At 43.1% G+C, this 25957-nt stretch overlaps 1 protein-coding gene and 1 pseudogene across 1 annotated transcript in view; one reads left to right on the plus strand and one right to left on the minus strand.

Annotated features, from left to right (window-relative positions):
* The window catches only part of LOC119168537 (endothelin-converting enzyme 2), a 260418-nt gene that overhangs the window by 105540 nt on the left and 128921 nt on the right, over window positions 1–25957 (minus strand). The window contains exons 10-11 of the mRNA XM_037419939.2: window positions 11302–11426; window positions 3692–3750 (exon numbers count right to left, since the gene is read on the minus strand). Coding sequence (XP_037275836.2) covers window positions 3692–3750; window positions 11302–11426 — 184 coding nt within the window. The remainder of the gene's footprint in view (window positions 1–3691; window positions 3751–11301; window positions 11427–25957) is intronic.
* On the plus strand, window positions 17101–19192 carry LOC142804225 (uncharacterized; annotated as a pseudogene).

A 25957-nucleotide genomic window follows, 5' to 3' on the forward strand; every position in this document is an offset into this window, starting at 1 on the left:
TGCTCACTATATGTATATATATATATATATATATATATATATATATATATATATATATATATATATATATATATATATATATATATATATATATATACATATATACACACACACTCAAGAGAAAAAAAAAGCGGCTTGTGCTCGGCACCCAGCTTGTCTCAATGTGCTGACACGCGCTTATTTATCACTCGTATTTGCCCAACCGATAGGGAGGAGGGGGGGGGGGGGGTAGATGCTTGTGCACGCTCACGCTTATCTTTTGGTGGGGAGAATCATGTGCCTTCGCCTTTCACTGGAACGATTACATTAATTGCTGGGCTCACAAAGGTATCTTCGGTCTATGCACAGGCCCCGTTTGAGAAAAGAGCGCGCTTTTCATACACAGCGAGGTATAACAACTGGGACACTTATTAGTTTGTACTCATCTGTACCGGTGGTCATGCATCGCGCATTGTTTTTGTTTAAACGGTGCATTACGTGTCGAGCGGTAAACGTTGTTAGTTCACACTCATCCTATGTGTATCATTTTTGTGCGTCATTTGTGCGTGAGCAGTGCACTGCACGCTTCGATATGCTTGGCGTTCTCAGAGTAACATTCCAAGTTGTTGCTGTCGCATTCATTGCTTCGCCCTTATGGCGAAACTTAAACTGTGACTTTTTCTTTTACGTATTTACTGCCTTTACTCTACCGCTGTGTGCCCTCGGAACTGGTAGATCGCTGTTGCGTCACCGCGTCTGGGGTTTTGTGCGTGGCGGTTGCAGCAAACGGTCATTTCTTTTACAATCCCCATGGGCTTGGCTGCGCAGGTGCCTTCAAAACTAAGTCGTTTTATGCCATCTACAATCGCATCTGCCGCAGTTTTGTCTGCAGAGTTTGCGGAAAGCAGCGTCGCTTTGATTGGTTGAGCGCAACCTTTCGGGGTTCTGTCAGTTACGTCATTGCCATACATGATAGTGTCAACAGCGAGTGCAGTTTTGTCTACAACGGTTGTAACAACGACAATCACACGCACTGTAGAAGACAGTGCATGCGCCGGTTGCACGCGTACTTCCAAAGCTTCAAGTACACTGCTCTCGGCCTTCGTTCAACAGTTTGCATACTAAAGTTCGCACCAGCCGCCGCGATTAGGAAATGTGTACGAAAAATTCGAATTTAGGCCCAATGGACATAGTGGAAGTTGGCTGAGGAATTTCACGAATTCTTATATGCCGCGGTTTCGCGTCACTGATATTCTACTGTATGCTTATATGAAGGCCTCTTAAACTCACTGATATTAGAATGAGGTAGGTTCGAAAAGCCTGAAGCAAATTGAGCTGCTTTTTTTTTTGTCTATACGGCCAGATGACGCACACAAATTTCGATTTCCGAGAGATTTTCATGACAACCGTACAAACGGAATAAACGGCCGAAATCCGGGAGTCTACCGGTCAATCTGGGAGATTTGGCACGTATGCAGTTCTGAAGGCACACGAAGTCCAGACGAAACTACTGAGTGCTGCAGTTACTGCACAATAATGCATGACAACTATACAGTTCTGAAGGTATGCAGCAATAATAAAACTGTTGCTTGTCGTAACCACTGCAGACGATACCACAGTTGCTATTGACACTATCATTGATAGCATTCTTGAATTTCATGAGCTCCCAATAAGGATGAAAACGAAATATGGCTTATCATAGCCACTGAAGCCAACAACATGACCTCAAATGTTGACACCACCCCTTGAAGGCCGACAGCCCACACAATGTGTCATACAAAGCGGTAAATGTAAATAAGCTTCAAGCACTCTGGCCTTCCTCTCGTTACCATATGGTTTGTGCTGATGGCGATGTGGACTTGAACGTCTTAGTTTGGTTGTTTGCGACAGCCCCTTTCACTCTGTCATGTTGCAAAGGTTTCTGGCATTTTGTGCTCGGGGTTTTTGGTTGTTTGCGACAGCCCCTTTCACTCTGTCATGTTGCAAAGGTTTCTGGCATTTTGTGCTCGGGGTTGTGGCTAAATGTGACTGGATAAACAAGAGCTTGATGCTATTAAACAATGCATATACTGACTGGGACTAAAAAACTACAGCAAAATAGTCTGATCTTCTGAATTATAAGAATTAAGTTAGCTTGCTTTTACTGCATTACACCTGCTAACACTATTTCTTACAATACACGGCCCCCGTAAAGGGTCTTTCTTAGACGAAATCAAGACATTGGCGTAGCCTTTGGCAGACACATAATTCACCTGCTATGCAGAATGCTTCACCTCAAATGAACCTCAAACCCTGTTTTTCACTGCGTGCATAACAGCTGCAACGGGGGTTGCGGCAGGAAAAATCTGCTGTTGTCGCAAACTCATGAGAAGTTACGAAAGAAAGCTATAGACTATGACAGTAAAATACTAGTTCACGTGACAAACAATAACTGTTATCATGGCTGCCATGAGGTGAGGTAACACATTTGTTGCCCAAACTGCTCTGCTATCAAAATGATTTGATTATCTGGCTTGAAAAATACCATCCCGTAGCAGTCTGTAGTACTTGTTAACAAAAAAAAAAAAAGCCTATACTTGTTGTAAGAAGGGGAACAGATCAAAGGGCCCGCTTTTCATCAGACGCTATAATATGAAACCAATGAGAAATCCCTTAACCTCCCCTCATGAAAGGCTTAGGTGTCACGATTTATCTCGGGAGTGATTGCTAAAGATTAGATTGAGAGAGAGATGGAGACGAGCGTGGCAAGACAAAAACACTTTATTTAACAAGGAATGGAAAGAGAAAGAACTCAAAATTTGAGTAAAACAAACATACACACAAAGCACGGTATACATTGCAACCAAACCTACAATCTACGTTAGGGTCGCTTTTAGCTCTAGCCAAACCATAGCCACTTTGGCTTCTCTGCAATCGCTCAGTGATGATAGATCTCAAATCGAACATTCTTACTGTCTGTGGTGGCAGTTCGCCACTATGACAAAGTTTCTCATCTTCGAAGTCTTAGATGGCATCTCGCAGTCATTGTCCTCGGTCCACGTTCGCTTGACAGTCCACTTGTTTTCACGTGTGATCCGATCGTCGTGGGTCCCGGCAGCTTAGAACTTATTGTTGATGTCAAACTCCACGGATCGCCAAGTTGGTTGCAGCTGTCCTGTCGGGAAGGTGAAGAGTCGCAGGTGTCCCAGGAACTGCTGTTGCAAGGTGCTGCAGGGCCGGAGAGTGTGTCGTTGACTAATGTGTTTGATGGCTACTTTCCAGCAGCCACTTGACGTCACCTTCAGACCAGGGCTAACCGAGCCTTCACTGTGAGAGCGACAGCTTTCTTTAACCTTCCTCTTTTGGTGCTCCCCCGGACAATGCCACCACCTCTTCTGGGGGTTTTCGACTACAGCTCGGGTCGCTTGCCACAGGCTTTTCTCAGACCAATCCCGTCCGTCAACGTGTCGTGTATGCGCACCATCGGGGTCTTGTGCATCATCGCCGCATTCCAGTGTATGGCACGCGCCTCACATCCTTTTACTCTAGACACTAGGCCTGGCCACCGAAACTTACCGTTTTCAGAAGTTCATTCGTCCCTCCTCCTGCTGAGAAAACATGTACATCATATCTAAGCCTAAGCGGGGTGCGATTCGACCACCAATCTAAACAAAAAAGTACTACACCAGTTGCTCCAAGGTCTAGATGTGAAAGATACAATCAAGAAGCTCACCAACTGTATTCAGCTCTCGGTTGTACGTGGGTTGGGTGTTAACAGCCGAGATAGTCCACCTGCACACATCAAAATGAACACCTTGTTCAACAGCTGTACGTGACGATTCGAATACTCCAATAGAGCTACATAGTTGAATTTGTTTGAATTCATTTGTTGTGTTTGATAGCACATAAGAAAGTAGGGCTACCATGTGGCAAATGCAAGGTATAAATTGTGTAAAACGCTAGGTATCCTAAATGAGGTCTTATTCAAGCAAGCCCCGACAGTTGCAACCAATCAAAACAAAAACCTTGTTTTTCTTCTCAGAAACGATAAAGTGGATGGGGTAAACAACATGGTGAGTTTATAAAATATATTTAGGAAACCTGCCTCATTAAGCCCTGAAACATTTTTTCAGGTAACCATGGTGTGAATTCACTGGAAAAGATTATTGTCTCTATAATTCACCGGCAAAAAAATTTTTAAAATCCGTCCAGTGTGAGTGGAGTTACAAAGATTGGTCGCATGCTGCAATTGCTTTTTCTCTTCTCATGTCCTGACGAAAGTGCTGGAAGCTAAGCAGCGAGAGATGGCAAGGGCAACGAAATTACTAAGTCACCAGCTCCTTGTGACCTGGAGCACGTTTTAATTTTTTTTTCCCTTTGAATGTGCGGCTTTTTCTGTGTGATTGTGCACGCAAGCGTGGACAAGTTGCGACCTCCTGCGGCGATCTCTGTAACAACCGAGCGTTCCATGTCAAAATCAGCCAATGGCTGATAGATGGGCTTTCTACGAGTGATTTTTTAGCGTCTTCCACCGTTTTTTGGGAGAAGAGAAAGCAATTTGTGGCTGACATTCATAATTTATTGTGAATTACACGCTGCGTGCTGCGCTATAATATTTGGCTCGCTTGTTGTCAGGAGTCTCTACAACCGATCGGCAGTGTTTTATGACCATGCTCAAAAAGTCTTGCAGGGCTTCTTTAAAGGAAGATCCGATCCGACAAAAAAAAAAAAAAAAAAAAAAAAAAAAAAAAAAAAAAAAACGTTAATCTGTAGTCTAGGGCAATGAAACTTTATCATCAGATCAAGCAGAGTCGCCACCTGGTGACCGCTGGCTGAAGCACGCCTAGTGTGTATTGCTCCCTGTGTCATCAGCTAGCCACATAAGGCTAGCATGTGCCCGTACGTCATGCTCATCCTCAAAGGGCAGTTTGTACCGCTATGTTGGTCCAAGTTTAATGCTTGTACGCTTGCCTAGCACGATCTACAAACACATTTGGCCTTGCTCGGCTGTATATGCACTCCAATAAGATCAGTTCAAGCTCTCTCTAAGAATGCTGTGCATCGTCATTATACCCTCTGTTCACCAGGATCATTTCGATATAGTTTCCATTTTGTTGTTGAAACAGATCGTAGAGTGTACTTTGCATCGTCCTAAACAAGGTGAGTATCAAGTATTGTGCAAATGCAGAGTTTTAGCAACTCAGTCATAAACGAAGTTTCGCATTGTTGTTAGGTGTCTAAAAGCGGCACAGTAGCTTATCGGCTATGCAACGTGCTTGAGATAACCTTTTATTGTACACTCCCATCCCACTACAGCAAAATATTTCTGTGTAGTAAATTATGACACTTTGGTACATAATTTTTTTTTTGATACAGATGGCGTGCCTCATACTGCTCGGGTATAACTTGACGCAAACGTCATCTCTTTTTCACATTATGTTGAGTGCATTTGTGGGGTTGTTATAAACTGATTGAAGGCGTAGACATTCTCTTGAAAAAAAAAAAAGAACCTATGGGCCACAAAAAACCTGGTGGACGTCCACAATATAACTGAATGTCAAAGTTCGGAGCTGTTTAGCTACAGGATGACCTAGGACTATTGCGTTTCAGTTGTTTTTTATTACTTTTGCTTTCTCTCGGGAACATTCAAAAGATATCTAGTACTATAGAATTTAAGTGTACGTAATAATTTAGACAGCAGATCGACATTTACGACACGTCCCAAGAAACACAAAGCCTTCAAAAGACTTTTCAAAAAGCTACAAATGGTTACAAATGGTCTTGGTCTAAGAAAAGATCTGAAATGGGCATTTTCTAAAGGTAATTTATGCACTTCAAATGTGCTTGCATAGAGTTTACTAGTCTTTTGAACTTCAATGTAGCCATGATCTGTCAAACAATTTAATAACGTACACTTCGAGAGATTGCTGAGGCACTATTTACAACGCCCATAGACTGTTGCGCCACCAAACGGAATTCATGGCGTCCTCTGAAGAATAGTCAGTAGGCAGATTCTCTCTTGTTTGGCTGTGCTAGTCTAAGTGTAAGCATGTTAGCAAGAAATTAACACGAACCACTTTGTACCTCTCGTGAATTAGTGAATAAACCAAACCATTCGTGACACGATAAATATGAAGTATTAGGAAACACATTACTCAGAGCAGTAATCCGGTGCCTTTTTTAATATAGTCCTGACGAGACCCAGAAGTTTTGCCCTGGACTTTTTTGGCGCAACAGCATATTTGGGCCGTGGTTGAGCACACGACGAATATTGTCTCGGAGGTGCACCAGACACCACACATTCTTTGGATCAGGTGTCCCTCCCAAAGTCCAGGGTGGAAGTGCTAGGCATCATCAGGACTATATCAAGGAAGGCACCCGATTACTGCTCTTAGAGGTGTTTTTTAGGGTTTGAACGTTTTGAACAGAAGTGTTTGGCAGGATTCCTGTTAGACAGGTTATGTCTTTTCTTAAAAATTATGCCTTTTCTCTACTAGCATTCGATAAGAAAGGTGGGTTTCTTGTTCTTCCAAATGACCTCTTAAAAATTAAAGCTACTGAGGCGATTTCGTCAGTCTTCAAGCTCGAGAATAATGTTTTACTTGCTAAAGTTAAGAATGAGGGGGAAAAATCTGTAAAAAGCTAAATATTACCGTACTTACTCGCACTTTTTTTGCCGGAAAACCGGTGCAAAGTTGGGGGGTGTGAGAAGTACACGGGGAAAACTTTCTACGAATACGTACAGAGCGAAAAAGAGAACGAAGTGGCCGCAAATCAGGATTCTCACACCAGCAACTAACAGCAAGCTTTAAGAAGTACTAATTAAAGCTTACCTCAACAATAAAAGAAGAGGTTTAACACAAAACAAGATTTATTTGAGACACAAAAAGTGGAAGCAAATAGTCGAGAGCTAGGATACCATACGCAAAGCTTGTGGACGTTGCAGGCGTAGCGGTAGTGTTTGTCGCTCAACAGGAGCCCTCAAAAGGTAAGCGTAAGACGTCAGTATTGAGCTGATGGCCATTTAACAGAATCGTCCGCAGTTTCCTTCTCAAGAAATAAAGTTTACCATCAATCCCAGTTTTAGGCACACGGCAGGCCCAAGCGTCTTGGTGACTTACGGCTGCCGTCACTAGTGGCAAACAGCAAAAGCTGCCGGTGCCAGCCTCGATTTCCGGGCGTGAGTGTGCTGGCACGCCACGTGGACCATTTAACTCGTGAAATAGCTGAAGCGTATTTTATTAGAAAACATGGTGACGGATGCGTGAGCCAACCTTCGGCGACCTTGCATGACAAAGAGTTCGCGCTTTTAGATAAGGGTTAGCCATTTTATCATTGTACCTTCTTTTTATCAGACCATTCCCCAGAGTATGTCACGTTGATGACGTTTGCTGTTAAAAGGTTGCCTGTTGTATATATTATCATGTGTGCTGCGAATAATAAAATTCAGTTGGTAGTCAGCGCTCGTGTTGTCCTCTTTGGTTTCCTTGCCTCGCCTTTCGTCTGTTTCTTCTAGCACCTTCGTGCTCGCGCTGCAGCCCTTATTACCATGAATTCAAACCAACTAGCCCAAATAGCCGATCTTCTTCAAGACATTATTGCAGCAGTTTTCGGGGGTGGGATAATTACTCGAGGAAAAAAAGAAATCGTATTTTTGTTGCGTGATGTGGGGGGTGCGAGAATTATGCGAGTTCGAGGATTACGCGAGTAAATACGGTAATGGGCTGGCTAAAATAATGATGGATGCTGGGAAAAAGCTGAGTTTGGAATTATCATTTAATGCCCAAACACACAAAGTTTAATGTCTTTTTCATGTAATAGCTTCTGAGGCTGACACGAGGCAAAAGCTGGTATCGCAATTTCTTTAGAGCAAGTTAAAAGTGTTGGCAATCGATGATCCTTTTCTTGCCAAGAAATCATACGTCGTCATTGCATATTTGAAAGATAATCACTTTGCTGGCTATCAGGCTAGCTCGATAGATATCAAAGATCTTTACTACTCTTTGCCACACAATGAGCTTCTGTTTGCATCTGCGATTGCACTGAAAGCTTTGGTAGTTCAGGTACAGATGCCTATCAGAACATGACAAGTATTTTCTCTGTAGATGGCTTCATGGAACTGCTTGATTAAAGAGTTTGCATTGGCTCGTGCTTGGTACCCATTATGAGTGAGTTACCAATTTTTGCCTAGCCTTGATCGCACGACTCAAGAATGTTCAACAGATATAAACGTTGCGACCGCTATATTGATGATTTTCTTGTATTGTTTGAAGCTGGTAGTTCAGATGCAGATGCATCAATGAACAATATTCTAGACGTTTTCATGCAAGCATGTCACCACTGGTTTTAACTCATTAGGTTCAAAACAGGAGAACTATCCGCTTCCTAGATTTGAGTCTTACCATTGAGTATGTTGTATTTGTCGCAATATGGAAACGAAACCGTTGCTTCTGAGGAATTTTAACTGAACGACCTGTGAACGACTCCCGGAGAAAAAGAACGAAAAGAGGCAACTTGGGGGAAACGTGTTTCCGGGCTGCTGCAGCAGCGGCACTTTTCAAAGAAGACAAGTGGTCCAGCAAGAGGGGAGCGCGACTTCGACGTCGGCGTGCCTTTACGAGCTACACGGCTACCGTGGACGAAAGGCTCAAGGCCACAGGGATCAACTGTGTTAGTTACCTGAGATGCTGGAAAATGTTGCATGTGCGGGGTGCAGAGGAAACTCCTTTTAACTATACGTATACTTGTGTTTATCTGCATGTGTTTTTTTTGCTTTTCATTTCCCTCACAACGAGAGTGGCGTAGATACTGTAAAATAAACTAGTCTTCCTGATGTATTCGTACTGAAAAGATTTCTTGACTCTCTGTCGTTGCCCTTTAAAGAAAGTTTTTTGCTTCTCTGCTATCTAGCTACAACATTTTTTTGCTGCTGAAACCTGAGAATAGAGACCCAGACAAAGATAGACTTCAACAGAATCAAGGGCAAAAGCGCCGCGGTCCGAACGTCGACTACAAAGCTTCTCAATGACATCGCTGCCATGGAGGACGACGCATCACAGGGTGAGCTTGAAGAAAAGATCAACCTTCTCACTCTTAAAGAAGATTCACTCAAAGAACTAGATCGTGAAATTGAGAAAGGTGTTGAGGATGATGCATTAGAAGAGAAAATTACATGCTCTGAGAAATAAAAAGAATTTGGTAGCAAAGCTCAAAGTACACGGCATGCTACGCGAGCTTAGCTACACTAACACCGTATCAACGACCGCTTTGCTAGATCGCACCTTCACTTTATCAGATTACAGAGCATATAGTCATAACATGCCACAAGTGACTTCCCCCCGTAAAGCTGCCAAAGTTAGAAATAGCGAAATTCAGTGGCGAGCTTTGGCAGTGGCAAGGTTTCCCGAGGCCGTTCAACTCTATGGTAAACTCTAACAATCTCCTCTCCAACGTGGACAAATTCAAGTACCTGAACAGTTACCAAACAGGAAAAGCTGGAAAAATTCAATCGAAAGGAAGAGATCGTTGAAGACCACATGTCCAGATTGCTCAACATCAGGTAGTGCGTGACTCGCAGAACCTCAGCCAACTCCGAGGCCTTGTTGACGAAGTAGAGATGGGTATAAAAAGCCTGACTTCTCTCAGCATAGGTGTCAACATATATGGAGCCTTGCTACTGACCATACTAAAAAAAGCAGTGCCAGCGGTCCTCCAGCTAGACTACTGCCAAGAAGAGATGTTACGGCAGGAGGCAGTGATCTGGAGGCATTTGTGCATTTCCTGAGAATCAAAATTAAAACACGGGAGAATATACAGGGGGTCGAAGAACCAAGGGTCATCAGTGCAGAATCGTCTATAGAAAGCCGTAAAAGCACCTTTAAAGAGCCAAAATTATCTTTGGCTGTGGCATTGCATACCTTGACCAAGGAAAGAAAAGGTTGTATGTTTTGTTCGTCAGAGTGCCACGAAACCAGTAACTGCGATGCAGAGATGTCGTCAGCTGACAAAAGAGAGGTGCTGAAGTGTGAGAACAGATGCTTCCATTGCACAATTAGGGGCACATGTCAAAAGAGTGCAGTAAGGCCAAATGGCTCAGGTGTGCCAACTGTAGTGGAAAACACCTCACGCTTGTGTGTGATCTTGATTTCAAAGGACACCATGGTGCTGATAAACATGCATCCTCTCCACCAGTTACTGGACAAGCCACGATGTTAAAGTCTTCTCTAGCCTCAGAAAAGAATTTTATGTGCACAAAAGGGCATCAGTTTCGCCTTCAGACTGCGCGAGCTTGGACAGAAGAACCGCACAAAAGTACACTTGTCAGGCTTCTCCTAAATGGCAGCAGTGAACAGACGTTCATCCACCGCAACCTCTCTGAAAGACTACAGTTAAAGGTGCTAGGGGAAGAGGAGCTCAGAATCTATGCTTGCGGCGACAAGTCGGCTATAAAAATGCTCAAAGCACCTGCAGTTCGCTGAAAAATATTTTACATTGAAAATCACAGCTAACTCTACCTGATAGAGGCACCGATTACTTGCACTTTTTTCTCAGCACTTCTCGGCTATTCAATATCCTTGAGCATTCACGGTTTTCAGTTGGGAGACAACCTGTTATATTATTTATACTAAGCCTGCATAACTTGCTAGCTGATTGTATACAAGTTAAAAAATATTTTGTCAAACTAAACAACATCCCATTTCTTTGCATTCATGTCGAAATTCAATTCGGGAGATCCTAAGATCTATGTATTTGCCTGTCTAATGCCGTAAGTTTCTTTAAAAAAGTGGCTTTTTAGATAAGCTTTAAATATACACTATAGGTGGGAGTTATTACAAAACAGATTGCACTTGGCACAGCATAGCCTCAGCTGCTTTAGAACCTTCGACCTGATTTAAGTGACTGGTGCACAAGCATGATGCACAAGCATGACTGTTGCACGAGCAGTTGTGTAAAAAACACAACTATGTACACATTTCGTACATCAAACAAAAGGCGTCCACTGACGTCAAGACGGAATTAATTGTCCAACACAGTGAGTATTTGTTAATTTTCGTGAAGTGTACAAGCAAGAACGGTTGAATATTTGAAACAAGATATCATTAAGCCACTAACATGTGTGTTTACCTGTCATATGCATGTCTGTCAGGGAAGGTGAACTATGAGAACAGATGCATAGGATAGACGATACAACTCACAAACTGACTCTTGCTCCTTGCTCATATGCATCATACTATGCCTCTTGCTGCTAACATCATATTTACACTAGCTGGCTTACATTGCGATTGCCACATGCATAAACCCGAGTGACTATTGCAATATAGAGGACTTGTTCTTTGGACTCACGCTTCATCCTCGGCTGTCTCTTCTTTCAGGAGTGCTCGGTTGTTGAGCATCAAGGCCTTCTTGCGTCCCAGAAAACGCTCAGCCTCAAAGACATTCTCCAGGTGTGAGCCAAGCTTGACAACAAGCTGTGAAGAAGCACAAAAAAATTGAACATCCTTCCATTTCACTTCTGACAACAGTGCTTTTTTTTATTGCTGAGCCTTACAGCAACAATGACCAACCAAGATTTTAAATACCATCAATCCTTGAGAATTAAGAACTCCATAAAATAGACAGAGGACTAGCTAGAAATTTCGAGTCCATCGAATTTTTTTTTATATATCATATCAATAAAAAAAAAAGCTAGAAATTTCCAACATTGTTCTTATTGCGATAGTAATATGTGCACACTCTCGGTTGACTTATGCCATGGTCGTTGCTGTTGTGTTCGGATATGTATATGTACTTATATATGTAAAAGAAAGGCACAAAGCAAAATAAATCGGACGAAAAAAAATTTTTAAGCAACATAAGGGATTCAAACCAGCAGCCCCTGGTTCTGCAGACTGCTGCACTAGCCGACACAGCTACACATCATGCTTATGCAGGTGACCTACGTATGTGCACCATTTACAGCTTGCGGTATGATCTTTGAACAGCTTGAGCGTATATTCTAACACCAATGCATTACATTTTTTTTTTCAAATTGAAAGCTTTTCTTGAGCCCCGCAAGAAAAAGTGGCCCCCACCCTTCTACACCACTCTTATTGTAGAATAGAAAAAAATAAAAATACTAGTGCACATGGGGCCTCAGACACCACTGCATGGCAGGAGATTCAGAGGAGTAATTCCATCTACCGCAGTTTAAAATAAAAAGAAAAACAAAACACTGTTGACTTCTGCATTGTGGACATTTTCAGTTGTGTTCCTCAAATACATACACGTAACAACTACGACGCCTGTTAGTTCAGCTTGTCTTGTGTAGGCATATGCATTCTTTTCGAGCGTCTTTCTTTAGCCGCAGCAGCGGGCTGAAAGCTGCTTGTTGTTCTTCGTGTGATATTCTTGACATTGCATTCATGCGAATAATCCGGCAAGTTTTTTTTTTTTTTTTTAAGAGGGGGGTGGGAGCTTGCTCTGATCAGATTAATATTTCATGCCATTGAGAATAGAAAATGCACACCCATGCTTCTAATGAAGGGATCTATGAGTATGCATACATTCACTGTTTTAAAAACAGTGAATGAAACTGTTAAAGTGGCAGGGCACTTACTCTGTCATGGGTGCATATCTCAAATTTCTGGAAAAAAGAAGGGGTTGCTTGCACAATATTTTATGGTAATGAGCAGGCCAATCGCTACATCACTTTATTTGTGCATCTTCCTTACTCAGCCAACACATGAACACCAGAAATTAACAACATAGATAAGTTAGCGACATTAGTACTATATAAACTAAAGTTAATTTTAATATTAAAATTTCAATGCTAATAGAATTAAGTATTTTTCAAATAATTTTAAATATTTGCTTAATATTTTTCTAATACTTCAAAAGGAAGACCTCTGAAAAATGATTGCGGGGGATCCCTAAGCACATTTTTATGAGATAGAAACATGAACGAGTTTCTTTTGGCTAAATGGAAGTGCTGTAGAGATGGTGATCCCTAGTTGTTTTATAAAGAATGAGGCAACGCAGGAACCGAATTGTATTTATTTACACAATTTGGTGCAATGAATGTGATGTTGACAACACTTTATGCCAGAAAGAAAAAGACTGTTTCCTCCACCTTTCCCCTCTTCAATGGTGGAAAAGAGCGTGTTCCCTCCAAATTCGGAGCTGCACATCTTCTTCGTAGCCGTCACTGTATAAAAACGTCTGAAATTTCAGATGCTGAAACAAACTTTTTGGTCTGAGATGACATAAATTTAAAGCCCCACTACAATTGAACTAGCGTAGGTTCGAACCAGCGCTTACACAAGTCTACCAGTTTAAAGCTGTAACAAAGCCCTAAAGGCAGCTCTGCCCCAATACCAAACTATACCAAGGTGAAGCATAGTAAAAATATGAAAGGGCCACAGTAACTCCATGTTGAAGGTGAACATATTCAATGGAGATATGTCTGCCTGAGTGAAATTCATACGAGTAAAATAAACTCTCCAGACATTTTTAGTCCACAATTTCTAATGTTAAACTCAATCCTTGCCGAGTGTATCCATGCACGGTCTGCAAAACCACCGGAGAAAACATCGCAGCAAAAGGAACAGCAAAAGGAACAGCAAAAAGAACAGCAAAAAGAAGGACAATGAAGAGGGGGCCATCACTAAGAAAAGTTGGTAGCTTTGGAGCCGGCCGAACAGTCACCCCCGAAGAAGGAACTGAATCCATCCCGAAACATTGGGTAAGCTTTTAGTTTTAACAATAGAAATTCTGGACTGAGAGTAGCTGGAAACTTTTTTTTTATTTGTATCTCTATGTTAGAATCAGCATTTTCTCGATTCAATACACTGACTACCATAGCAGAGTTTGTAAGGCATCTTCGCCATGCTGCTATAACATCATGGGGTGAAGCATATAAAAATTTGAAGGGGCCACTACCTGTATTTGACTGTATTTGTCTTTCAAAAGTTCGAATAGTTTAAATAGTAGAAATTCTAGTGCGAGTAGAATCAAACAGCAAACACTATTTGACAAATATTCAATAGTTCAAATACTCACAAACCCCTATTATAAATGCAACCTGCATGAACAATGTTAGCTGAGGGACTAGTAGCACCTTTGAACGGTTTGGAGAACAAAAACAACACCTGCTCGTGGGCTGAGGGACTGGCAACATCCATCAACAAACCAGAGAAGCAACAAGTGCCCTCTGCTTGTGAGGCGAAAAGAAAGGCTATCACGTGACGGGTGTTGGAAGCAAAAAGACGTGCTCACTCAAGAGAAGTAATGCAATCCTTTTAAATCGTCATTAAATCCGTTATTTTACCATCATCCACGTGAATCGACCCCTGGTATGATGCTGATGACTTAGCAACAAACCTATGATGAATGCAAAACCCAAGCCAAAACGTAACATTGTCCATAAACACTCCACACTGGACTGGAGGGCACAACGGAGCTCTTTTGGACCACCCCAGCATTGATGGTACTGACTGCCAGGCATACCAAGAAAATAAAATGCTTGCTGAAAATATTGAAATGTCTAAGTGGAAGTGCCCTTGTTGGCATGTTTTTAAACAAGGCTTCCCAGGTGCTTCCATAACCACCCATGAGCTCCATGCTCACAACTAGAGAAGGAAAAGAAATGTGCCCTATCAAGTCCGGTTTCGCTCCATCTACTAATAGCTAGGCTACGCAGTGGCCGGCCTAGTTTTGCTTCATCTAATTACTAGGCTGCGTGTTATGGCACTACCATCGGATCTTGTACACTGAATTGCCGGGTGCCTATACCGAGGCTTAGCAGAAGGAAGTTCGGCCAGCGACAACGACAAGTGGCGACCAATCACACAGAAGTGAAAAATTCCACATCGATCGCAGACAAAGTGGCTTTCGACATGAACAAGTCACAGCTTATTTAATATTAAATGAAGAGAAGGACGATGATGGGACTAGTGCGCGGAGTGTGTGGTGCATGGCCTTGACTGATTAGCAATGGCTCACAATGGACACGTTTATCCAATGGTGTTCTAGGAAATAAGGTCGCCTTGTTTTCCATCTTTCCAACAAGAAGGCTTCCTTTATTCTACATTTTATGGTGCCAAAACCCAGGATTTGTGACACGAGCAACCTTACAACAAAAAGACTTCTATACCTACGAAGATGGATCGGATCAAGGGCAAACGAGTGACCCAATGAGCTTTGCATAAGCGTCTCCGTAACGAGGCAAGCCAACTCATTGAATTAAGCCAGTGTGGTGCTCCGGCACTTCGAGTTCTACATAACCAACTGAAGAACTGAAAAGTCTCCTCACGAACAAGCAAGCACCTGAGGGCTACATATCAGTCTTGGAGTATCAAAACAATGCAGCAGCAATGCTGTCCCTTCTCACATATCACATTGAGCAACTTCAGCCTGAAACAATGGTGCACCGAGGCTTACTGATACCCAACGATGATGCAACTCCACGTACAGCGTTGGGGAATCAATTCGTCGGCGATGCTTCAAGACTACCGAAGCTTGACTTGGTTCATTTTAATGAGGCAGTGCTACAGTGGCAGCTATTCTGGGATATCATCTTAAAATTCCGTAATGATGAATCATATTCTAACATCACCTCCACGCATAATACACGAGCTTCCGGAAAGCCTACCAAGTCAAACACCAGTAAAGAAAACCCGGAAGAAAAAATTGGCAGATGCCACGTCCTGTAGTAATTGATAATATGCGAAGCACGAATGAGGAAAGTTGATATGTCCTTTTAATATCAGCATAACGTTAAGAGGGGGATTTAAATTATGCCGTACATAACTTCCATGGCATGATTATCACGTTTGGATGTGTCATTTGCCGTCGTCCAATTCGCGTAACGTTATACCAAGTTTAGTATCACGTGACGTGATATGTGGAGCTAGCGAAATGGCTGTGAGCACGCTATGAGCTTATCATGTAGTAATGATTGATAACGCACACATGTCACGATTATCATGTTTCAATGTGTCATTTACCTTCGCCTATTCACGTCAAGCGATACTAAATTCAGTATAGTATGTGGAGCTAGCAAAACGGTCACGAGCACGCAATGAGTGTAGCATGTATGGTAGACTCTCAGTAAACGAAAATATGTTAAACGGAACTACTGCTTAAACGGAACGATTGCCTCTGCAATACTTGGTTTTGCACCCATGTTCTGCACCCATGTTCACCTATCACTAAATGAAACTCTTGTCAAATGGAACATATATTTCCCCAGTCCTTTCAGGTTCCGTTTACTGAGAGTCCACCGTAGTCATGTTTTACATATGACACCCATATCATGATTATCATGTTTAGACATGTCATTTATCTTCATCGACTATTCATTCACCCGATATCAAATTTGGTAAAAGTGGAGCTAGCAAAACGGCTGTGAGCGCATCATGAGCGTAGTATGTTGCCATATTCTTACATGACACTCATGTGATGGTTACCATGTTTTCCCCAGTCATGTACCTTCGGCATTCAATTTGGTCATGTATCACCAAGATTGGTATATGTAAGGCCCCTACCTTTCCGCGATTTCGCGAGAAATCAAGAATCTTACGTTTCTCTGTGAAAATATGAAAAACAGGTTGGTGTCACGAAAAATCAGGAAATCACATTGTTGTTGTTTTTTTCCTTCGAGGAAATGCCAAAAGCCATTAGCTTGTTTGCAAGGCCAGCTAACAAGTTTTCGGGCGCACAATAAAGAATCGACGCCATTGTAGCGTGTAAAATAACTTGCTTTTGGTACGAGGTTTGCTTATAGAACGGGCGAGTCACCATTTGCACTTCCTTGGGAACAGATATGACGCAGACTAGTCTAGCGGCAAACGGGGCGGTGTGACAAACTCGCAATCATGCTCGCAATGCGCTGCCACGAAAGCAATTCTGGTGTCGTACTCGATAGAAACGCGGGGGCAATCTCTTCGTACTCTGTTTATTTTTTTTTTTTCAAAGAAAGAAGAAACCGTTCACATTAGATGTCGGCGAATCAATGCGCTCATATAATTTATTAGTTAATAGAAAAATAATTCATGTTGATCTATGGTCTTTTAGTAGTAGGAAAAATTGAAGCCCTCACTGATAACAAGGCTTAACGGTAGCCGTACCCGTAGCCACCTACTCATCCAACGCACTCTCTTTTCTTTTGTGGCTGCACGTGCATTGGCATGTGTGCCCGCGTATAGATGTTCTCTGGTGTGCCTTGTTCTCGTTCGCTTTGGTCGTTCTAGCCACCTAGCTTTAGTTCAAGATTGATGCACGAATAGACATGGTGTCTTCAGGGTCACATTTAAGTAAAAAGACTGCCCAGAAACGCGCTCGAAAATACAAGCACGCCGAGTTTTACGAAGATGGAGGTGTGCTTTTTTGCCGGCCTTGTGCAAGAGCATTTGACCATCGCCGCAAGTCAACTATTGACGAGCGAATCGAGAGCAATCATCATCGCAAGAATGTCCGAACAAAAGACTCCTCTAAGTGATAAAGCAGCGAAGAACCATCGAAAGATGGAGCCGGGGGTTCAGGAACGCCGAGAAAGTAAAGTCGACTGCTAACACTAGAACCCGCAATCACGGCTGGTGAAGCGAAGAACGACATTGTGCTCAAGTTCTTGGATGCACTGATATCCGCAAATATTCCCCTTGAAAAGATGGACAATCCGAAAGTGTGAATGTTTCTGCAGACACACGTTCGGAGCGGCAGATCAGTGCCTGGATATTATGTGCTCCGCGGACTTCCAGAACTGTTCAAGAAGCATGAGGCAAATTTGAAAGCTATGTTTTAAGGCACTGCAGTTTCTGTAATTATAGAGTTTCAATAATTATAGATGAAACCACCGACGACCAATCAAACTCGGTTGTGAATGTGTTGTTTAATCAGTCGGTCAGAACGGCGAGTGCCGTGCTACAACCTGTACTTGTGGAAGCGAAATTCGTAGATGAAGTGAACTCATCCGTCATTGGACGCATCGCGACAAGAACACTGACGAGGTTTGGAGTTGAATTTGAGGATGTATCGGGCTTTGTTAGCAATAACACCACTCACATGGTGAAGTCCTTTAAGGAGTGCATAAAGCCACTTTGTGAGGGTGCTGTTCACATTAAGTGTGTAGCTCATACAGTGAACATTGTTGGCACCACACTACAGGCATCTTTTCCCTTAGTGTACAAGTTTGTCACTTGTATAAAGAGGGCCTTCCGTCTGTCGAGTAAAAAGAGAGTTTTCTACAAAAATATATGGAAAAGTGCAGAGTTCACTGTGCCAAAGCACCACCAGCACCTGTCCAAAGCTGGTGAAATTCATGGGTTGAGGCTGTGGAACAACATTCTGCTTACTTTGAGCACTATACTTCATTGCTTCAGCAAGTCCACCAGAAGTATGATGAAGCAGCAAGTGTTGATTCTCTTCTGAAACTGCTTAGTCAAGACTCAACTGAGCTCAGGTACAGCATGCCGTGCATTGCGGTATTTGGGAAAAAAGTTTCAAGCTTGCTGAAAGCAGCAGAGGGTCAGCGCGTAGCCTGCCACAAAGTGTACAATGCATTGTTTACGCTTCGGGGTACCCTGAAGCAGCTTCAATGGAGGATTTTGCAACACAGCTGAAGGGGAAAGATGTTGCACATAATGAGGCCAATCGAATTGCAAGCAAGATGAAGGCTGCAATGACCAAAGCAGCAAACCAAGCGCAGGTATACTTGAAAAAGTCCAGTACCTGGCACTTTTTCAAGGATGTTAGGTGCTTAGCTCCTCTGTAAGTTAAGTGCCTTCACAAGAAAAGGACAGAGTTGACAGGCATGCCTTAGCTTCCAGAAGAATCACTAGCTCTAGCTGCCGAATTTACCTAAAAACTGCACAAAAACTTAACACCAGTGACAGAGACTTGGCTCCATTTGTGTCCAAGCAACAAAATCCAGGAGCAGACTTTGATATCCTGACTTTCTGGGCAGGAATGGAGCAGCTTACTCCAACTCTTTCATCAATTTCCTTGAAGTACTTGGCAATACCTATCAACTCTGTTTATGCAGAGTGATCATTTAGTCCCTATGGTGACATTGTGTCCCACAAGTGTCACTCTCTAAGTGAAAAGAGCACCAAGCACCATGTGATGCTGTGTTAAACAGCTTTCTGCAATTTTAATTATTGCGGCGATGTTGCGAGCCTGAAAGTGTGATAAATAAATTTTTACGTGTGCCTTCTTGCACTTGTTCAATATTGCGGCAAAATTTTGCATGTTTAGGGTTGCCACGAAATTTCGCAGATTTGTTCATCTCGAATTCCAGAATTCCAAATTTTTTACCGCATAAAGTAAGGCGCCCTAGGTATATGTAAAGTTAGTGAACTGGCTGGGAGTGCATCACGAGCATGGCATGTAATGATGTTCTTACATGACAGGCAACTCATAAATATCATGTCCGCAACAGTAATGTATCTTCATCATTCATTAACGACCCGTAATACCCAATTTGGTACACGTGACGCTAGCAAAACGACTGCAAGTGAACCATGAGCGTGGTGTGTAGTCATGATTAGTCATGACATGAAAATCATGACATGCATGCCATGATTTCCACGTTATAGGGCCTGTCACTTATGCTCGCCATGCAGTCATGTCATACCATATAGGTTTTGCAAAATTTCATGTGAACGAAACCACCGCAAGAGTAGCAATACCGTGAAATGTAGATCAAGACATTCATGACATACTATTCGTGATTTCCATGTTATGACTAGACAATTACATTTGTCATACAGTCTTGTTATATCATACCAATTTTTGCATCGATACCACTGTCAGGATGGCCATGAGAGCTAAAAGTCGTAGGCAGCTAGATAGATAAATAGATAATCATAATCATCAGCCTGATTACGCCTACTGCAGGACAAAGGCCTCTCCCATGTTCCCCCAGTCATCTCGATCCTGTGCTTGCTGCTGCCACTTTATACCCGCAAACTTCCTAATCTCATCTCCAACCTAGCTTGCTGTCTCCCCCTAACCCGCTTGCCTTCTCTCGGAATCCAGTCAGTTAGCCTTAATGACCAGCGGTTATCCTGCCTACACCTTACATGCCCGGCCCATGTCCATTTCCTCTTCTTGATTTCAGCAATGATATCCTTAACCCCCGTTTGTCCCCTAATCCACTCTGCTCTCTTTTGGTCTCTTAAGGTTACACCTACCATTTTTCTTTCCATTGCTCGCTGCGTCGTCCTCAATTTAAGCTGAACCCTCTTTGTAAGTCTCCAGGTTTCTGCTCCGTAGCTAAGTAGCGGCAAGATACAGCTGTTATATACCTTCCTCTTGAGGGATAGTGGCAATCTACCTGTCATAATTTGAGAGTGCTTGCCGAATAGGCTCCACCCCATTCTTATTCTTCTAGTTACTTCAACCTCGTGGTTAGGCTCTGCGGTTATTACCTGCCCTAAGTAGACATAGTCTTTTACAACTTCAAGTGTACTACAGTCGAATCTCATTAATTGGAACCCGCTTAATTAGAACTTCCGGTTAATTTGAGCTCAGGCTGAGGTCCCGTCACAGCTATGTGTATCCCAATGGGCGAAAATGCCCTCTAATTCGAACGCGCAAGCACTTGCAACGGTTCATTAGAACATACCGCACTCCGAAAACGCTCTCAGCACCCAGCCCAATCCTGCAGCGCCACCTGCGACTCCTCAACGCTGCGCACGATGAAAAAGGAAAGAAAAGGCTGCGATAGAAATGTTTGCTCTCTCTCAAATGCCGATCTGCGACGTGCCAGTGTCCAATTCTCCCTTTTCAATTCCTGCCACGTAATGACCCTTTTCCTTCCAACGCCGCACGCGAACAGAGAGAGGAAAAAGAAAGAAAGCCTTCGCTGGGTTGAATGAATGTGTGGTTGAAGAAAACGAAAAAGGCACTATCTTCTGCAGCCCTTGCCTCTTGCGGGAGCACGGCTGTGCGCCTTGAGAGGGGGGGGTCTCTCACGCGCCCATGCCATGCTTCCCTCTTTCTCGTCCATGCCACATAACCCTCGTCCTTTGAATGAGGCGCGCGAAGAGAGCAAAATAATAAAAAAATAAAAATCTGCCGTGAAGTGTTGGTATTCTTTTCAATGCCGATCTGCTTCTCTTCGCGTGAAGACGCTCCTCCTTTCTCGTCATAATGCTCGCCATGTTACGGCTGCGAAGTGGAGAGGCTCCACTACGCAGCCATTGTTGTCGTCATCTTTAAATAGTGTCGGCACTGGACATTTCCGCGCACAACTTCTCTTGCCAGGAGAATGCTGAAGCCAAAGTAGAAATGCTTTGCAAGCTGCATGCGAAATTGATTGACTCGTTGCAAGGCAAGCCTGTGCAGACGCGCATCACCGATTACTTCAATTAATGACGGATGTCCTGTGATTTCTGAATAAATGTAAGTCTTCTGAAACTTCCCCCTCGTGTGTTAGCTCAATGCACATGTGCCACTACATGGAGAGCCCTACGTGTAATAAGCTTTCATTAATTTGAACTTTTTTTATTTCGAACAAATTTTCGGGCCCCTTCAAGTTCGAATTATCGAGATGTACTGTATCACCTATCTCGAAGCGCTGTTCTGATCCGATGTTGTTGTACATTACTTTGGTTTTTCGCAGATTAATTTCAAGACCTACCTTTCTGCCTATCCTTGTGTAACTCCGTAATCTTGAGTTGCAATTCGTTCCTCGAGTTACTCAGCAATGCAATGTCATCGGCGAGATACTCTCCATGAAATCTCATATCCTTAACTCTTCCCATTGTAGGCCTCTGAAAACTTCCTGTAAGCACGCGGTAAATAGCATTGGGGAGATTGTGCCCCCCTGCCTTACGCCCTTCTTGATTGTTATTCTGTTGCTTTCCTTATGGAGCACTATGGTGGCAGTTCATTCCCTGTAAAATTCTTCCAGGATGTTTATATATGTTTCGTCAACACCTTGATTCCGCAAAGTCTGCCTGACTGCTGATATTATTTCTACTGAATCAAAGGCCTTTTCGTAATCTATGAAGGCTATGTATAGTGGTTGGCTGTATTCTGAGCATTTGTCTATAACCTGATTGATAGCATGAATGTGATGGATTGTTGAGTAGCCTGTTCGAAATCCTGCTTGTTCCTTTGGTTGATTGAACTCTAATGTTGTCTTAATTCTGTTAGCAATTACTTTTGTAAATAGCTTGTATATGATGGAGAGCAAGCTGATCCACCTGTACTTCTTCAAGCCCTTGTCATCTCCTTTCTTATGTATTAAGATGATGTTTGCATTCTTCAAAGATTCTGGTACTCTTCCCGTCGGAGACACTTCGTAATCAGGGTGGATAGTTTTTCTAACACAATCTGTGCTCCATCTTTTAGCAGATTTGATGTTACCTGATACTCACCAGCAGCTTTGCCTTTTTGCATGCTCTCCAAGGCTGGTGGGATGCCATCCGGGTTACTGCTAGTTCCTATATTAAGACTGTGGTTGTCCCGGCCACTGTACAGATCTCTGTAAAACTTGTCGGCTATTTTAACTATCCTATTTGTATTGGTAGTTACTTTGCCTTCCTTGTTCCTCAGGACATACATCTGGTTTTTGCCTAGCCTAGGTTTCCTCCTCGCTGCTTTGATGCTTTTTTCGTTCTTCAAAGCGAGTTCAATTATCTCCGTGTTATACCTTCCTACATCAGATACCTTACACTTATTAATCAACTTCGAAAGCTCTGCCAACTTTATTTAGTCTGTTGTGCTTGAGGCTTTCATGCTTTCACGCTTCTCAATGAGGTTTTTTGTTTCCTGGGACAGCTTGCCATTGTTCTGTCCAACTACTGCACCTCCATCTTCCACTGCACATTCCGTAATGATTCTCGTCAGATTATACTTTATTCCGGCGACGCTAAGGCTGTTTTCCTCGATAAGAGCCGAGTACCTGTTCTGAAGCGAGACTCTGAATTCCTGTACTTTCCCTCTCAGTGCTAGCTCATTCATTGGCTTTTTGCGTATCAGTTACTGTCATTCCTTCTTCAAGCCTAGGCGAGTTCGAGGCCGTACCATTCTATGGTCACTGCATCGTACCTTGCCAATCACGTCTACATCGTGCACGATGCCTGGGTGTGCACTCAGTATAAAGTCTATTTCGTTCTTATTTTCGCCATTAGGGCACTTCCATGTCCACTTACGGTTCCTTCGCTTTCGAAGAGGGTATTCAAGATCTGCATATTATTGTGTTCTGCGAATTCTACTAATAGCTATCATTTGGTATTTCTAGTACCGATGCCGTAATGTCCTACTGCCTGGTCTCTAGCCTGCTTCTTTTTTACCTTGGCATTGAAGTCTACCATTAGTATAGTATACTCTGTTTTTACCTTACTCATTGCAGATTCCACGTCTTCATAGAAGCTTTCAACTGAAGCGTCATCATGGCTAGTCGTAGGCACGTAAGCCTGTGTATCTCTTATTGAGTTTCATTACAATACCTACCACCCTTTCATTAATGCTATAGTATTCCTTTATGTTGCCAGCTATGTTTCTGTGAATAAGAAATCCCCCTCCCCGTTCTCTTCTGTCAGCCAAATCACAATTGCACAGGACGTGCCCATTCTGTAGCACTGTATAGGCCCCATCTGTCCTCCTAACCTCACTGAGCCCTATTACATGCCATTTAACACCCTCTAGCTCCTCGAATAGTACAGCTAGACTTGCCTCACTAGATAAGATTTTAGCGTTAAATGTTGCCAAGTTCAGGTTCCAACGTCGGCCTGTCCAGACCCAGAGATTCTCAGCACCCTCTACTGTGTTGCAGATCTAACCACCGCTGTGGTCAGTTGCTTCGCTGCCACTGCGAACTGAAGGCCATGAGTTAATTTACGTATGCATGTGAGAGGTAGTGGCCAGATACTATACCAGGGTGGCCAATCCTTCTCTGGTGAGGAAGTGCATTACTGGCAGTGGTCACCGGTGAGGCCACACCCAAGGCCTCTTATTGCAGTTCCATCACCACGCAGATTTTTTTCGTTATTAATCCTGTTCGTAACTCCGTGGCACTGGGATTCGAACCATGGGCCTTTTGCACGTGAGGCTGATGCTCTAACCACTAAGCCATCGCTGCATTGATTGATTGATTGATTGATAGGTAGGTAGGTAGGTAGGTAGGTAAATAGGTAGGTAGGTGGGTGGGTGGGTGGGTGGGTGGGTGGGTGGGTAGGTAGGTAGGCAGGTAGGTAGGTAGGTAGGTAGGGTAGGGTAGGGTAGGGTAGGGTAGGGTATACAGACAGACAGACAGACAGACAGACAAACAGACAGACAGACAGACAGACAGACAGACAGACAGACAGACAGACAGACAGACAGACAGACAGACAGATAGATACGCTCAAAGTCACCGAAGTTCACCAAGAAATGCTTCGCATTTTAAAAAAATATCTCGTCATTTTCCTTCGATTTCGTGAAAGAGAATGCAGCGGGCACATTATTTTCTGTGATGAATTTTTGGGGTGTGTATTTGTATTCAAAAATTGCAATATTAAAAAAGAACATGGCTTTCTTTGGTTGTATCCTTGCATTGAGCAGCCATCATCTGTAAACCTGAATACTTTATAAATATTTCAGAAGATCTACTGCCCCAAAGTGAGGATGAAACTGGCACAGATGTATGAAAACTTTAATTCCGATAGGCTTATTAGAGGTGTGATTGGTGGGAGCTCATGAAGTAAGAGCAGCTACTTCACTTTAGGAACGTGGATTTATTAACTACACAATAAGCAATCATACTTTCTGAACAATTATGTGGATACAAAACTACCCATTCCCTCCAGATGCTTCCCTCACCCAACTCCAGCTGTGAAAAGGCTCTAATTTTGTTTAGCTTGCTCCCAATCATTGACCAGAAAGAAATTATCTTTCCTGTAAATTTTTTGATCATATTCCTACAAATGATGTGTACCAATAGCATGTGCCCTTTACAATACATATCGACCTTCTTTAGCTGTACAGTGCAGTCCACTTATAACGATACCACATATAACGATATATCGGTTATAACGATGGGTCGACTTAACAGTCTCATTTCATGCATTGGGGCTATGGGGAAAAAAACCATATATAACGATATGTTATCCACCGCATATCGGATACAACAATGAAAAGTTTGCCGTGGACGGCATGTTTCATTCAGAATAATCGTAACATTTAGATTGATAAGTTCCTCTGAAACGAACTATGCCGAGACAAGACGAATAGTTAGCGTAGGCGAGTACGTATCTGCCGCCACTGCAGCACAGCGCCGGCAGCGCGTCCCGGCAGTTCAAAAAGCCGAGGAGAGCATCGCGAGTTGGCGCGACGCGCTACAGATGGCGCCAGCTGTGTCACGTTTTGCGCCTCGCCGCGCGTCGACCGCGGAGAGGCTGAGAGAAATTTAAAAAAAATGCGAAAAGCAAAGCGCCGCGCTCCGCGGCTCCCCGCCTTCTACAACGGCAAGCCGGCAAGCTACTCGTAGCTTGCCGAACGTAAGCGGGAAAGAGAGAGAGAAAATAAAAAAAGCGAAAAGCAAAGCGGCGCGGCGGCATCGGGGCGGGGCCTCGTTGCCATTCCGGCTGTGTACCTCTGGCTGTGCTTTCTTCCTCCCACTGCTCCCACCCCGCCGTCGGTCAGTCTCTCTTCCTCAGCGAACCCGTGATGCGTTCTTCGGAGTAAGAAATAAAGTCTTGTTTTGACATCCTACTATCTACAATATTTATTAATTGGTGAAAATAGCGAAATGAAGCCGGGAGCTACAAAAGGTACGTCCGGCGACGATTTTTTGGTGGCAGTCCAGATATAACGATCACCGGTTATAACGATCATATTTTTAGGTTTTCTTGATATCGTTATAAGTGGACTGCACTGTATATGCATATATGTGAAACCTAAATTCATTCATTCCATGTGCACAAAAACTACATGTGGTAATATTGCAGATAAAATAAAAAAAGCCCCACAACTCACTCGAGGTCTAATAAAATTTAAAATGTAACACACGAGCAGAAAGCCCCAGCTAGTTTCT

Source organism: Rhipicephalus microplus, chromosome 3 (assembly GCF_043290135.1).
Source record: "Rhipicephalus microplus isolate Deutch F79 chromosome 3, USDA_Rmic, whole genome shotgun sequence".
Lineage (NCBI taxonomy): Eukaryota > Metazoa > Arthropoda > Arachnida > Ixodida > Ixodidae > Rhipicephalus > Rhipicephalus microplus.